General features: G+C 40.5%; 1 protein-coding gene across 1 annotated transcript in view; it reads right to left on the bottom strand.

The window, feature by feature from the left end:
- LOC116695607 (inactive N-acetylated-alpha-linked acidic dipeptidase-like protein 2) overlaps positions 1-17,156 on the bottom strand; it is a 730,805-nt gene that overhangs the window by 344,981 nt on the left and 368,668 nt on the right. The window contains exon 8 of the mRNA XM_032525998.1: positions 2,151-2,283. Coding sequence (XP_032381889.1) covers positions 2,151-2,283 — 133 coding nt within the window. The remainder of the gene's footprint in view (positions 1-2,150; positions 2,284-17,156) is intronic.

The following is a 17,156-nucleotide window of genomic DNA, read 5'->3' as shown; positions in this document are numbered from 1 at the left end:
TGGACTTGCTTTTCTCACAATCCTACAAGCTGTTCTGTCTGATATTTTTCTTGGTCTTACAGATCTTGTTTTAAATTCCACTGTTCCTGATGATGGCCATTTCCTAATTTCATTCCGAACAGAGGACAGTGGCATCTGAAAATGCTTTACTCACACAATGACACTGAATGACACACAAATTTACATAACCTTATCGCCAGGGGACTATAGTCAAATACAAAAACTGACTAACTGCATCAAACAAATTAACAACTGGATGTGCCAGAACTTTCTGAAATTGAATGAAGGAAAAACTGAGGTAGTTGTTTTTGGAAAAAAAGAGGAACGATTAAAAGTCCGCGCTCAGCTTCAAACAACAATGTTAAAACAACAGACAAAGCCAGAAATCTTGGTGTAGTCATGGACTCAGACCTGAACTTTAACAGCCACATTAAGACAATTACAAAGTCAGCCTACTATCACCTAAAGAACATATCAAGGGTTAAAGGACTTATGTGTCAACAGGACTTGGAAAAAATGGTCCATGCTTCATCTTCAGTAGACTTGACTACTGAACGGGGTCTTACAGGTCTCCCTAAAAAATCAATCAGACAGCTGGAGCTGATTCAGAACGCTGCTGCTCGAGTCCTCACTAAGACCAAGAGACTGGATCACATCACTCCAGTTCTGAAGTCTTTACACTGGCTTCCGTGTTCAAAGAATTGATTTCAAAGTACTCTTGCTAGTTTATAAATCCCTTAACGGGTTAGGTCCAAAATACATTTCTGATCTGCTACTACACTATGACCCCCCCAGACCTCTCAGGTCATCTGGGACAGGTCTACTTTCTGTCCCCAGAGTCAGAACTAAACAGGGTGAAGCAGCTTTCACTTTCTATGTCCTATATCTGGAATAAACTCCCAGAAACCTGTAGATCCGCTGTACTCTCAGTTCTTTTAAATCAAGGCTGAAGACCTTTCTTTTGATGCTGCCTTTCTTAATAATGCTATTTCTTTTATGCTGCACGTAACTTTTATTCTTGTGTTTATGTGTCCTAATGTTTCTATTTTGTTTAACTGTCTATTCATGTGTCTTATTGATTTTTAAGCTTATGACTTTAACTGTTTTACTTGTGTTTATCTGTTTAATGATTTTGTGTAAAGCACTTTGAATTGCCCTGTTGCTGAAATGTGCTATACAAATAAAGCTGCCTTGCCTTGCCTTGCCTAACTCTTCTTATAGCCTTCTCCTGCTTTGTGAGCGTCAACTGTTTTCAGTTTCAGTTTTCTAGACAACTGCTTAGAAGAACCCATGGTGCTGATTGTTGGGGCAAGGTTAGATGAATCTGGGTATTTAAAACCTTAAGATTGACATCACCTGGTCTTTCCAGGCGATGACTGAGAACAATCCATGACCCTGTCAGGTCTCAGCTTTCCAAAGGGGGCGGTGCATGCTATAAACTCTGCAAGGTGCCCAAACTTTTGAAGACGCCATTTTTTTGTTTTCTGTTATTTTGAAAGTGTAAATGATGTAAATGAAATATAACTTTTTGTGACGAATGTCTAATCTGTCATTTGATGCCTTTTGGAGATTTTTCCCTCTTTTCTTTATGCAAATTAATACCAATTTTTACCTGGGATGCACAACCTTTCGAGCCCCACTGTATAGTGCACTTTTTCCATGATAGGGAACTGTTTCAAAGCTATTAGGCTCGTTTGACATGAGCCAGGTCTGCGCAGAATCGCCGCCCAATGCATTGTGTCCGACTTGCTCTGACGTCATGCACCAATAATCTCACGAGATCAAGGGTCTGATAGTATTTTAATAAATTGGAATCGGACCTAACAGGATGTGAGTCTTTCTGTTATTTCCTGTTCAGCCTGAAGGCTGCTGGGACCGGCTGTAATCTGTCCCACTTGCCAGCGTATTTTGAATGAAGATGATGATAAAAAAAGCATAATAGGGGCTTTTTAAGATTATAAAACTGTAAGTTTAAGATTATCTAATTGTTTATTTAACTGTATTTATTATTATTTATAAGCTGTGTACCGTACAGTAATGCTGTACAGTCCCTTTAAAGTAATAAAAGTATGAAGCATAACAAGTACAGTTTATATTTACTACCTAATTAGATAGGTAGCAAGGGATTTTATTAATAAAAATACACTCACCACTGGCAGGGTTTCCTCCGGAGTTGAGCGTTACTCTGAAGGCTTGATGCCAGGTGTGGCGGTCAGGGGGAGCGTCACATGGGTCAATGTAAAGCAGAACACCTCCAAAACCCAGCTCAGACAGTAGGGATAGCTGCGCACACACACACACACACACACACAGACACACAGTACAATCAGTGACATTTAACCATACAATGATTTAATGTGAGTGGGAAAAGGACAGCGACTACTCACACAACACCAAATGATAAAAAAACAAAAACGTTTTCACCTAAAAACACATTTTGTAATAAGCTGAAAAGATCTCAGACATACTATGACATATAAAGTTGTTAAGGCATAGACTAATCGTAAGCAAAAAAAACTGGTAATTTACACATACGGTATACTGTATCTAATGCTTTAATATTGCCGTTGGCCCTGTCCTCCTTTTTCCATTGCTGATTATTACTGCCTAATGCGGGAGGCGAGCGTGGCTGGTCATCATAGCAGGAAACTTTGACCTAACGCGACACACACACAGTCAAAGGTGTGTTGTTTTTGATTCTCGGCATGTGGCTGTTGCCAGAAGGCAAATTAGTTTTGAAAGAAGCTGTTGGGAACAAAAACAAAACCCGCTGGCTAAACTAATTAAACACGGCAGGTTTGTTCAGGACATCCCCAGCTAGCACTGATGATGCAGTGGTTAGTGATGATTCCCTCCGACCAATCAGGAGTCTGCAGGTTTTCACGTCACCTTTTGGTATCGCCTCAGCTCGCTTGGAACCTCAACTGAGGTGGTACTAAATAAAGTACCTGTTAGCAGATACCAGGGACTTTTTTTCGTAATTGAAAACCAAAAAAGGCGAGCAGAAGCGAGGCGAGTTGAGTAGGTACCATGCAGTGGGAAAACACCATAAGTCACCATCTAGTTGCTAACTTTGTCTGTCTATCTCATTTGGTGCTGGGCAAGTAGATTTCAGTCGGTTTATTAGAGATGCCTGTTGCTGCTGGAAACAGGATTGATGAAAGCAGTAAGACTTAACAGCAAATGAGTGTGCCTGTGAACCAAAACAATGAGCTGCGGTGAGGGTTACTGCAGAGTTGGATAATTATTCTCTGTGGCTTCTTCTCTAAGCCGGCCCCTTTTTTACATTAGTCATTCAATCCATTGTTTCATAATATAATAAGACTAACTCAAAACCTAGCATGTGGCTCGACCATGTATAGTCAAAGCGCTAAATTGTGGCTAAATATATTTTATTAATAAATTCCAAACAGGATTATAATTTATATTTTAAACAAAACTTAATTATGTTTCTGTTTGCAAACAGAAGTCTGGTTTTATAAAAGTCTATTGGGAAATTACCCTACTTCTCATTTGATTTATTACCTCAATAAACATTTACATAACAAATCCACATTGTCACTTTTTTCAGACTTTTTTTTATTTTCTTTTTCATGTTCTGTATTTTAACTGTAGGAACACATACAATTTCCAATTTCATTTATGTGGCAAAGTCCGGGCACTGAGCTGCCAGTACCTTGTTTGTTGTTTTACAGATAACAATTAATAAAGTGTAATATTGCCATGGATGGGTTTACATTGGAGTTAAGTAAAGCCTGGTGCGTCTCATTCAGAAGTTAAAGCCATGCAACCCGTTCTTACACTCCGAACCCATAAAATACAGTGGCTGTGACAGTGGGAGAGCAGCAGTATGTAATGGTTGGTCGGATGGGTCAAAACACAGGACTTTCACCCAGGAGAGCGGGGTTTGTGTCCAGCATGTGTCCCGTTATTCCCGTGTGTCACAGAACCGTAAGCCCATCCACAACCTTTTCCTCAACTTAACAGCGTCAAAAGGGTAGCCAATAGTCCCAACCAAGCGTGTGTTATATGATGCTTAAGGTCTCCTTTAGCGTCAACAACAACAAAAAAGGCATCTGACCAAGCGTCCGTATTCTACAAGTTGGGAGTGAGAATTTGTTGTGCCTTGTGCACCAAGATCAAACGTTGAGGGCCACTGACCAAGCTGCTGTATTTAACAAGTTGGGAATGAGACCTGTTTGTTTGTTTACATGCATTTCTGGGTTGAAAAATCCAGTATTAGTTTACCACTCAGTTTGTGCGTCTTTGTCGCAAATTAACATAAGTGTGAAAGCACTGCTATTTCTGTGGTGGTTCTGCGCTTTACTTCTGTACTTCTCTTCTACCTGTCAGTCAAACAGTGTGTGGCAGTAGCCTACTGTCATGTTGTAGTGCTTTGATTTTACCACTTCCAAGAAGAGAAAGAGGTACATTTATTAATACCAAAGTGACATCTTATTTCTTATCTTTTTGAGGTACATATGTGTCCATATGAGCTACTGTACATCTTCCACATGATGATTAAAGGTTTTGCTGTGTTGCTGTTTTTTTAGCCACCATTATTATCATTGGGAATAGTTGCTGGTAGGAGGAAGTGTGCTGCAGCTGCCACAGTGCAGAGCAGTATTTCGTTGGTGTCCATGGGAAATAGTGTCCTTGTTTTTTATGAGTGTGGATGACTATTTTATTGAATATATGACACAGACCACGGCCATTCTGCTCTCATCACAACTCTGTCCTTCACTGGAAAACACACACACACACACACACACACACACACTCACACTAGTGTTGTAGTCGAGTCTCGAGTCCCAGAAGAAGAGTCACCTCTATCTGAGTTTGAGTCCGAGTCGAGTCTTGAGGCCCCAGGGTTCAGGTCCAAGTCGAGTCATTAAGGTTGAGTCTGTGTTGAATTCCAAGACTGCCTATATTTCCTGTCTCTGGCATCTTAAAAGAGCTGATTTACATATAAAAGAGGGTCTACATTAAGCAAAAATGATACCACTGTCACCATTGCAAAGGCAGAATATTTACTGACTTTTTTCAAAACAACATTTAGCTGGGCTCTTTCCAGCATTGGATGTAAAACCCGTGTGGGAGAAGTTCACGATCATGGTTGCATCTCTCTGCATTTTCCAAATGAGAACATGTAGTAGGGTGCCCGCGAATCATGCATTACAATTGCATTCATCAATATTAATTCCTTTGTAACAAAAGTAGTGAAAGTCAGAGCGAGAATTAAGCGTTAAGTGAGTGGGTCATCTAGCAAGGAGAGCGAGTGCTAGCGGTACCGGACTGAGAAGCGTATGTGTGGGTGTGAGGAAAAAGCAAGAGAGAGAAAAGAGATCCCGAAGACGATGTAAAGTAAGTTAACAATAAACAAGAAGCCAAAAAAACACCAAATTTGTATAACCTATTTAGTTAGAAACTTACAACATCTGAGTTCTTTTTCATGAATGCTCCAGTCCGATTTCATATATCCTCGAGTCCGAGTCAAGGAACAAGTTATCGGTCCGCGAGTCCAAGTCAAGTCCCGAGTCCAGAGAATGGAGAATCCATCACTGACACACACACTTTTGCACATACACATGCATTCACATGAGAAAATGTATGCTTTTGCACACTAACTTTCATACAAACGTGGTTATAGAAGACACGCATGCACATGACTGGGATTCACATGGACATGCATTAAACAGAAAACCATGAATCATCTTAGGGAAGCATTGAAAATGTGGTTGAAATAATCTTCACGGGGGGGACTGAGGGTCCTCCCTTAGAAAAATACTGTACAAAGCAGATGTCATTCCCTGTATTGTGGTGGCTTTTATTTTTATTTTCTTAAATAAGTTTATTGCATTTAGAAAAAAGTGCATAAAAAATAATAAAAATTCTTCTCATCTTTTAACAGATGGAGACAATTATAGGATTGTAAATTGGCCCTCAATTATGTAATATGTCTATTTCATTCATGAAATGACTTTACAATGCGCAATGTAGTTGTACGTCAGATGCCAACATATTATTACACCCACTTCCATTTAGCACAGACATTTCATTCCTTTTCAATCCGTGTTTGTGTTGGCCTACTCTTTTCTTTTCACTTGTACATGTTAACGATGAATCCTCCATGCACGCCAAAGTTAGTCATGGAGTACGACAAGGATCTGTGCTTGGTCCAATCCTGTTCACTTTATATATACTTCCTTTAGGCAATATTATCAGAAAACACTCCATAAACTTTACTTTACGTTATGCAGATGATACTCAATTATATCTATCGATCAAACCAGATGAAACTAATTAGTTAGCTAAACTTCAAATGTGCCTTCAGGATGTTATGTACTGATCACCTGTAATTATCTAATGTTAAACTCAGATAAAACTGAAGAAAAAGTTATTGTTCTGGGTCCCAAGCACCCCCGTGACGCATTATCCAAAGAGATTGTTACTCTGGCTGGCATCACCCTGGCTTCCAGCACCACTGTGAGGAGTCTTGGAGTTATCTTTGATCAGGACATGTCGTTTAATTCTCACATAAAACAAATTTCAAGGACTCCCTTTTTTCACCTACGTAATATTGCAAAAATCCGGAATATCCACTCCAAAACTGCTGCAGAAAAATTAGTCCATGCATTTGTTACTTCTAAGGTGGATTACTGCAATTCTTTATTATCAGGCTGCTTGAAAAAGTCCATAAAGACTCTTCAGCTTATCCCGAATGCTGCAACACGTGTTCTGACAGGAAGCAGGAAAAGAGATCACATCTCTCCTGTTTAGCTTCTCTGCATTGGCTTCCTGTAAAATCCGGAATAGAATTTAAAATCCTTCTTCTCACAAAACTCGTCATGGTCAGGCACCATCTTATCTTAAAGAGCTCATAGTATCTTACTACCCCAGAGCACTGCGCTCCCAGAATGCAGGGTTACTTGTTGTTCCTAGAATCTCTAAAAGTAGAATGGGAGCCAGAGCGTTCAGTTATCAGGCTCCTCTCCTGTGGAACCAGGTTCCAGTTTGGGTTCAGGAGGCAGACACCGTCTCTACATTTAAGAGTAGGCTTAAGACTTTCCTCTTTGATAAAGCTTACCTTACATTCACACTGCCACCGACTTGAGCGCTTAAAGTTTCCGGAAGTCATTCATTTTCAATGGAAGCCGGCTTCTCTCAGCTGCAAGTAGAGGAAAATCTGTCGGTGTCGTGTTTTGGCCGTTTTGAGCATGTTGGGCGTCAATCAGAAAGATTTTTTCAACTTTATGGTAATGAGCTTTGACGTGGTTCAGCGGCAAGCAGCGGCTAACGCAGGCCGCCAATCGGAATATAGACGTCCTTCGCGCTGGCTGATCCCGGACATACGATGTAAACTTTTGTTTCTACCAAAACAACGCCGTTGCTGGGTTACCTATTGTTTATAATATAACGTTGTTTGCACATAGGGACCAGTTAACATCGTCTCTAAACGGTCTGCACGGGTTACTAGGTTTAATCTGGCGGCTGCTCGCTCTGCCTACACGCCGCTACGGCTCAGCGGCTACCAAGCGAGCTAAACAGACTCCACTGCGAACAATTAACAATACAACTTCTGTCATTATATATTTAATTTATAAAAGGTATCAGTGTCCGTGTATTGGCCTTTGCTGCGTGTGGTTGTGCCGGTCAAACAGAGAACGCCGCCACGTCAGAGAGGCCAAAGCGTCAAAAAGCTTCCCGTATTTTTTGACAAAGCGTGCTTGGTGGGACAGCCCGAGCTTTTTCGCAGCTCAAGTCGGTGGCAGTGTGTATGTACTGTTATGGGCTGGCTCAGGAGAGGGCTGAACCATCTCTTAGTTACGCTGCTATAGGCCTAGACTGCTGGGGGACTTCCCATGATGCACTGAGCACCTCTCTCTTCCTACTTCTCTCCATCTGTATGCAACCTCATTCCATTAATGCATGTTACTAACTCGACTTCTTCCCTTTCCTGGAGTCTTGTGCTCTTTCGCCCCTCTCCTCTCTCCTCCTATAGCTTCCTGTAGGTGTTTCTGGCTCTGGATCTGTGGTTGGAGTCACCTGCTGCCTCCATATTTCTGCTCGACACCCTCTGCTACAATTCTCCATGTCTCTCTGTCTGTCTCTCTCTCTCTCTCTCTCTCTCTCTCTCTCTCACCCCCAACCAGTTGAGGCATATGACCGCCCACCCTGAGCCATGGTTCTGCTCGAGGTTTCTCTAAAGGAAGTTTTTCCTGGCCTCTGTTGCCTAGTGCTTGCTGTTGGTGGGAATTGTTAGGTTTCTGTAAATAACATCACAGAGTACGGTCTAGACCTGCTCTCTTATGAAAAGTGCGATATCAATAACATTGAATTGAATTGAATTTGTCCCCCTGTAATTGAGTAAAGCCTCTTTGGGTTATTATTACGTTGCTACAACAATCTTTTAATGATTTGGCTGGTGACACAGTGCCAGTGATATGGGCTGAAATATGTGCAACCAGAAACTGAATTTTAATCATTTATATTTGAATTTGAATTGCTAAACTTGAATAACTGCATTGGAAAAACTCAATTGGAATCACATAACTTGAAATTGCATTGTTCAATTTGAATCCTCACAATGACAAACTGAATCTGAATAGTATTATTTGAAATTGAATTTATTTGTTTGTATGTCTTGTGTTTGCTGTCTTTTAACAGGGACTAAGGAACAAAAAAAAAGGCCATGACTGAGGATGGAAACCACAACAGCAAATTGGCCCTGGTTTGTCAACATGGATGAGGCATTAGGGCAGTATTTATTGGAATATTACTATACTCAGCTGCCGATGATGGAGTTGCTTACATACTGCAGATCGAAGGAAAAAGCTTTAGGTTAGTTATTCAACCGGTCCTGGTAAGATTAGAATTGTATTAAGTATATTTAAGCATACTGTAACATAAAGAAACTTTATGTAATTTAACACACTTTTCATATGTTGGTTGAAGCTTGTGTGTCTACAGTATGTTGGGATTTAAAATGTTATATGTGCTTAAACATTGTGTGTGATTTGCATTATACATTTAAGCTAAAAGGTAAAAGCATTACTTCAACATAAATGAAGACATGTTGGTTATGCATTAAGTTTGTTGTTATAAGTATATAGTTTGTTGTTTGTTGTTTGTTACATTAAGTTGTTTTGCAATACTTCTGCTTTATAACATAAGATGTTCTGGTACATTTTGTTATAACCTAGCTCTCCTAAATGTGTCAGAAGTAGAATTGATTGTTAGGGATGCTTCCTGAATCTGGTTTCAGTCCCCCTTTTACCCCCACTGATCTTTTCCTGAACTGAGGGTCATAAACCTTCAATCACATTCCAATTGAAAGATAACGAATAGGCACACACACACCACTGTGGTCTAAAGACCCCACCCTTTGTGAGATAATACTGGGGGTCCGAGAGCCAAAGAGTCAGACAAATTTGGGGGAGAGCCGTGTTAGGTCGACTCTGTATTTGTCTCTAGGATATCCTATGTAATAAAATGGATTCACACATCCACATCGGAGATTTTGACTACTAATTGAATGAACCCTGAGAATGGAGCAGGATTTAGCTCCAGCAAGTACTACCTAACCTTTCTTTCGTATCTCATTAGCTGGTAGCGTTTACCTTGTAGCTGCTGATCATATTTTGTACTGCATTTGTTTGAAAGCTAAACGTTCAGAACAGTGAGCTAATGTAACATGTATGCAGTAAATTACAAGCTAAAGTAAACTGTTAGCTACTGTAAGCTTCATACTATAGTAATATTAATCAATGCAAATCTCCCTACCGCTAAGTGGTATGACAACTACAAGCATGAACTTCCACACGTTTTTAATTTATTGACAAAGGATAAATAAGAGAAAACGACTATTGCTTACATCATAGCCTATTAGTGTCGGTAATATTACCTACAGTAGAGTCTCTTCTGACAAGCAGACTGACGATGATTCACCTTCTCCATCTCAAAAAAAAAAATTGAACAGCACAGTTCACAGTTCCACAACCATTTCATCCAGTGTTTTGAAATGCAGCAGGGAAGTGAAGGCAAAACATTTTCAATGACGAGAAAGCAGTACATGTGACACTGTATTTTGTTATTATTGTTATCTGATGTGCACTTGCTAGCACTGGCTAGCCTGTTCCATTTACTTTTTTTCCAAATGCAACAGAGGAGCCTGGCATAGCCTCTGAAGGACCCGACGTGGAAGGACTAGTCCTACCAAGGAAGATCCTTGACTTTGAGAAACGTTGTCTATCTATCAATCTGCGCTCAATTTTTCGTCCTTCATCTTTCAAGTATACAGATGTCTGTCACAGTAACATGAAAATGAATTTTGAGAACTGAATTTGAATTGTGAGAAATTAAGAGAAAGGAGAAAGGAGTTGAATTTTCAGTAAGGACGACATTTTATTGGACTTCAGTTCCAGTTCAGATAAATTCCATTTCAAATTTCAGTTTCAGTTTTTCATTGCAATGATTAAAATTAAACAACACTGTTTCAGTTTTTCAATGCAATTATTAAAGTTTAGCAATTCAAATTCAAATATAAATGATTCAAATTCAGTTTCCAGTGGGACATACAGTATTTCAGCCCATACAGTAATACCAGGTTAAGCTCATGATACATCCAAAGTAGGCTAATTTACTGTATGCAACACTTGAAATGCAAATATGCATCTGTAACTTACTCTTATTGCAAATGAATGATTTTCTGTCTGAGCCAAACATTTATTGCAACTGTACAACGTCCCAATAACGCTAACTCAGTAATACAGTGGGCAATAAGGCAATAAAGCACTGTGAAGGAAAGACCTTTTGTCCAAATTGGCCGCTAGAATCCACACACACTGAAAGTTACATATATTTATTTTAAATAACAAAAGGGTGTCATGTTAAAAGGAAAAGAAGTGTACAGGAAAAAAAAAACGAAAAAAAGGTACATACCCCTATACATAAATGCACAGTGGGACACTAAATAACCTCTGCAGCCTGACCCTTAAAGAATCTCAGTACAGTGTCCCATATCTTATCAAACACATCTCATCTATCTGCGCTGTATCTCAGTCTCTTTAAGTGAAATGTGTTAGACATTTCTCACAACCACAAGTTAAATGTGGGCACAGAGTCCATTTTCCACTGATGCAAAATCAGTTTCTTTGCAATCACCATCCCAAATTCAATAGCCTTCTTCTCGTACCTGATAGCAATGGGTAAAGGGACTAGCCGTTCCTAGGATCGCTACGAGGGGGTTAGGTAAGGTTTCAAACCTTTCCCAAATCCTTTCCTTTTCTGATTTATCTGGCTGTAACATGAGACAAATTATGGAATAATTTTGTAATTTCACCCAGAGGAAGTGGTTGGTCCCAGATCACATATTTTAAGATATTAAAAAAGCTAAAAGTACAGAAATTGATTCAAACTAATTATTTTTTATTTAAACTTTAAAAAAGATTGGGGTGGCAGCAGCCGAGTCTGTAGGGAGTTGGGTTGGGAACCGGAGAAGAACTGGTTCAAGTCCCCGTGTGGACCAAAGTATGGTGGTGGACTGGTAGGTGGAGACGTGCCAGTTCACTTCCAAGGTGCTCTTGAGCAAGGCACTGAACACACACAACACACACACAACACCTGGTTCCATGTTAGTGTATCAAATATGAATCTAGCTAAATGCTAGCTATAACATTGGGCCTGCAGTCACCGTCACACACTCATTAGTGAGAGTACAATGTTCATCAATCATTTTTCCCCATTTCTATGCAAAGGGCAATCATTTCTCTCAGCTGCTGACAAAAAGACATTAAGAAGCACACATGATCAAATTTGTCATAAACTGTGGGCGTGGAGGAAAAATGGGTCAGCAGCCTGTTGCTAGTACGGCCCCATGTGGCAGGAGACCAGTCTAATTGAATGACTTTTTAAAAGTCTAATGTAATGTAAATTCAGGATGGTGACCCCTCTTTAAACATTTGCTCTCCCTTTTTTGGTAACCTCCATTTACTCCTGTTATGGCTCATTAGCCTGCCATTTATAACTAGCATCACATTCAAAATGCTCAATGAATAAAGGACAGGAAACAGGAGCTTATTTCTCAATTTAAGGACTGCATTTATCAAAGTCCTGAGAGTAAAATGTTGGACTTAAAGTGCCCATATTATGAAAAGAAATCCCTTTTTCTGGGATTTGGGGTATCATGTTGTGTTTCTGGTGCTTCCACACGCATACAAACTTGGAAAAAAACATCCATGTTGAGTTTTGAGAGAGAGATACAGGTTTCTGAATGTATCCTGCCTTCTGTCTCCAGGGGAGCTGTTCAACATCTGCAAGGCTTTCTACATCACTGGCCCTCATTCTCAATGGCAAAACACTGCTACATCACATACACATGTTCACCATAATCTCCAAAAGAACTACTTCCATGTCGGTATTCTGCAGGTATTCCACAAATGTGCCCTCGTTTAGAAGAATTCTCCCAACTAATCCTGCCTTGTACTGACCAAAGTAGGAGAAACAGTAGCTAGCTGATGTTATTATTACCTCGGTACTGCGCATATGCAACTCCCAATAATGATGGTAAAGAAGTGAGATGTCCCACTCTGTAGCTAAAACAGACCCCTGAACACACAGGGTGAAAAGAGGAACTGCAACAATGTGCAGTGCAACTAAAGATTTTTCACCTGCCACAGTCACTTTTTACCAGCCTTTTTTTTTGCATCATAAAGGTGAAAAACAGGAATTGCTGTTTCACTACGAGAACTACATCCTGTCCTATTCATAGTAGCCTACTCGTGGACATTGTGCCATCATCACGTGCTGTAGTAGGGGGGCCCGCCTTTATTATCCAGCAGAAAGGGTTAGGGGGCCCTGGCTGTACAATCAATGTCTTTCAGTGATGCGGGCCCCTGATTGATTTGGGCCCGTAAACCACTGCGTACCCTGTTTACTGATAGTTACGCGTCTGAATCACTCCATTCTCATTGGCTACCTGCCAATATGGCAGGTAGATTGACAGTGTTAACCGCCATTTGCAAAATTCACCCATATTTGGCATGTGGTCAGATGTTAATTGCAGGCCCTGGTCACAGATGGGGGCAGCTGTGGCTCAGTGGTAGAGCGGTTGCCTGCCAATCGGAAGGTTGGTGGTTCGATCCCCGCCCCTGCAGTCATTGTCGAAGTGTCCTTGGGCAAGACATTGAACCCCGAGTTGCCCCCGGTGCTGCGCATCGGAGTGTGAGTGTGTATGAATGTATATCTGATGAGCAGGTGGCACCTTGTACGGCAGCCCCGGCCACAGTGTATGAATGTGTGTGAATGGTGAATGTATCCTGTAGATGTAAAAGCGCTTTGAGCAGTTGTTAAGACTGGAAAAGCGCTATATAAATAGAGCACATTTACATTTACATTTACAGATGCATCATTACATTTCTAATGTTGCATACAGTATCTTAGCCTAGTTTGGATGTATCGTAAGCTAAACCGGGTATCAGTGTCACGAGCCAAAGCATTAAGAGATTATTGTAGCAACCAACATAGTAATAACTTTTGCTACACGGCTTGTTGAATTTTAATGTAGAATGCGGTCTGTTATTTTCTTGATAACTCCTCTGCTAAGTATGACACAACGTTGCCATAGACACAGTTCTGTTCACTCTGGAGAACAGCTATCAATCAGTCCACTGAAAGAAGTCCAGATAATTTATCAACTGTGGCAAAAGTGGGAAAACGTAGATCAACTTCTGTCCTCTAATTCAAGCAATGACAGCAGATCTGGTGAGCGTCTATCGCTACATCTTTATTTACCGTCTATGATTGGTACGCAGTAAGAGCCATAGGGACAACAAATCTACATTGTAACGTGTTCAATGTTAACTTGTGTGCAAAAGGAAACAAGAGGAATGAGGCCAGAAACGTACATACATAAATAGTCCCAAAGAAGCCATTTACATGTTTCACTTTACCGTCAACAAAAATGTTCAGTGTTTAAAGTGAATTAGAGCTAAGGTGACCAGATTTCTGAGACAAAATCTGGGGACATTTTCAGCTCAGATGCATAAATGCCTCCAAAACAGGTCATGTTTTTATCTTTGTAAAACTTAAAATGGGGACACTGCCCCTGGGGCATCATTAGAACTGCACTTGGGCACAAGCCCCCCTTGGGGGGGTCCATGGGCCTGTTCCCCTGTAGTAAAAGTTTGTCTATTTTAAAGGTGCTCTAAGCGATGTTGGGTAAATTACTTCTTGTTGACATTCAAAGTATTTTCAAACAAAACAAGACTAGTTTGCCTCTCCCTCCTCCTCCTCCCATCCCCTCCCTTCTGTGCTTCCGTGCACTAACCCCCCCACCCCCAAATCCTTCTTGTCGGTTAATGGCTGGAACGGTGGAACATTGTTTGGGTATGCTTGGTGGTGCAGGTGGGCCCAGCTTATTGTTGTTGCTGTTTGTAGATCCTGGGCTGTCAACAGAGGCCACGTTCTGGATCTGACAACATCATGACCACCAACAAGAGTATTGAAACAAGATCTCTGCTAGTCGGCAGAGGCGAAACAAGTTACAATGTAAGTTAATAGGACAATTGTCCAGCTTGTATTTACATTCATAAAAGTGCTCATTTTGCTACTGACAGACTGAGATTAATATAATGGAAAGGATTTCTAAGGACTTTTCTGTTAAAGACTAAGATCCTTTTTTTAAACATTAAAGTCTGGGACATTGCATTTGCTAAACCCACCAGACTCCATGTAAACAATCAGTGATTTTAGCATCATAAAACATTCTAAAACATTTCTGTGCTCTGAGCAGCGCTTGCTCTGGCTGTCTTGAGCCTGCTTGTGTAGAGTATGTGACTATAGGCTATGTTTGGTCAATGTTTTCTTTCTTTCATTCCAATTTCGGGTCTGTAAGTCACAGTGAAAACCGGAGACATTTCCGGGGACAGATCCAGCCGGGGAGAAGTCACCAAAACCGGGGGGGGACTGTCCCCGGAAACTGGAGACGTCTAGTCACCCGAATCAGAGCAGCCAATAGCCCGCTAACTAGCTTCAGCTAATGTTGTGTCAGTTCCTGCAGTGATTAAAACAGCAGCTGGGTAATTTGTCCACCACGGCAGTACCCCATAAAATATATGGCTACTACCACAGCCTGTAAGGTGGTGTTGAGTAGAGATGAAGGGTTGCATTAGCTAAACAGCTACAGAGTTTACATTATGGATGCAGGATTTCAACCATAGAGATGGAGAAGACTATTTTCTTTAGCAAAAGCAAAACAGTCGTAATTTAATGTTGGATACTGACATACAACCACATCACACAATCTAAAGTTTTTTTATGAAGAAAAAAGACATTCAACATACCTGAGGACCAATTCGGAGTCAGTTTTGAATCATTTACAATCCAGTAATTGTCTCCATCTGTGTAAAGTCCAACAGCGTGTGACTCTGACATCATTTGCCACTTTCCATTTTAGCTTTGCCCCAGTATCAGCCAAAACTACAACAGATAACTTCTAAAATCATATCAAAATACAATTAGGCAATTAGGCCTATATAAAGACATCTCCTACTGTCCTTTATCTGGCTGGATACACTTACACAGGCTTTTCCGGTTTTTATGCTGAAATCCGTGACCCTTCAGAATGTGTTCCTGTAGCACCGTCTACCTGCCGCAAATCATTTTGTGAGTTTTCTGGGAAAATCTGACCCGGGTAAAGGCATTAATAAAAGCTAAATCAAAAAAGCGTTCTTTTCACTGTTAGTCTTGTTTGCTGTTACAGGTCATTTACGATCATCAGAGAGAACATTGCACAGTTTCAGAAACATTTAAAAGTTACATATAGTCACTTTAAGTAAATAAAATGTTTTTAATTATTTGACAACTACTCAACAATTACACTTAATTCTAAAAAGTTACCAAAGTACACTTAAGGGAGTAATTGTAGCCAGTTACAACCCTCTAGTAATGGAGCTGTGTGTCACTAAGTAGGAGTAAGTGATATATGATTCATATTCCCTTTCAGCAAATTATTTTTTAGTTCTAAATTGGCTCTTTAGAACATTTTAAGTGCGTATATAAGTTTGACAGAAATTCCAACTCCAAGTTCACTTTTAAGCTTTTTCCGGAGCTTTGTTCTGTGTCCATCAGTGCATGGAGTTTGTTTATTTCTAACAAGCAAAAGGCAAAAGCTTATTCTTGACCTTGGAAATTTTTAGTTCAACAATCCCAGTAGTCCATTTACTACTTTTCTAGAGCTTTCAACCATATGCCAATTCTTAGAAGTTGGAAATTACATACAGGCACCACATTTTAAATCAATTGCTGTAGCCTTTGGTAAGAAGTGAAATATAGTTTCATAGCCACATACAGTATATCATTTCAATATCAACAAATTATATATTTTTTGACACATATTTGAGATGTTTGCACAAATCAAGAAGAACTTGAGGTGAAGCTTTCAGATTGTCTGGTAAAAAGAAGTTTTGCACTGGTCTTTGCATCTAAGCATCTGGTGTAAAAGGTTATCAATATTGTACAATGTAACTTGGTCTAAATGCTTTTTGTACAGAATCAAACCTACTTTGACTGTAGTATGATTGATGTTTGGGTCAAGTAACACACAGATGTTTACAAAAAGCCTTTCTGGTGGCTTTGACACAAGTGTTTTGATACTTTTATATGTCTGTAACATGAGAAAATTTAAGGATTGATTTTGTAATTTCACCCAGAGAAGTGGGTGGTTCCAGATCACATATTTTAGGTTCTTCTTCAGCCTCCTCAGACCCCAGGTACAACATGCCCATGACCGCCTGCAGTTTGCGTATCAGCCAGATGTTGGTGTGGAGGATGCCATCTTCTACATGCTACACCGAGTCCACTCCCATCTGGATAAGGGGAACAGCACAGTGAGGATGCTCTTCTTGGACTTCTCCAGTGCCTTCAATACCATCCGTCCCCCTATACTGCAGGACAAACTGAACAGGATGGGAGTGGGCCCCTATCTGGTAGACTGGATCAGAGACTACCTCACTGACAGGCCACAGTACATCAGGCTGAAGAACATCATGTCTGACACTGTGGTCAGCAGCACTGGAGCCCCCCCAGGGCACAGTGCTGGTCCCTCTTCTCTTCACCCTATGACCTTCGCCAATGACACAGCCATTGTTGGGTGTATC

The sequence above is a fragment of the Etheostoma spectabile genome, chromosome 9, assembly GCF_008692095.1.
Source record: "Etheostoma spectabile isolate EspeVRDwgs_2016 chromosome 9, UIUC_Espe_1.0, whole genome shotgun sequence".
NCBI lineage: Eukaryota > Metazoa > Chordata > Actinopteri > Perciformes > Percidae > Etheostoma > Etheostoma spectabile.
The sequence above is the reverse complement of the archived record's forward strand: the minus strand, read 5'-3'. Positions and strand labels throughout refer to the sequence as shown.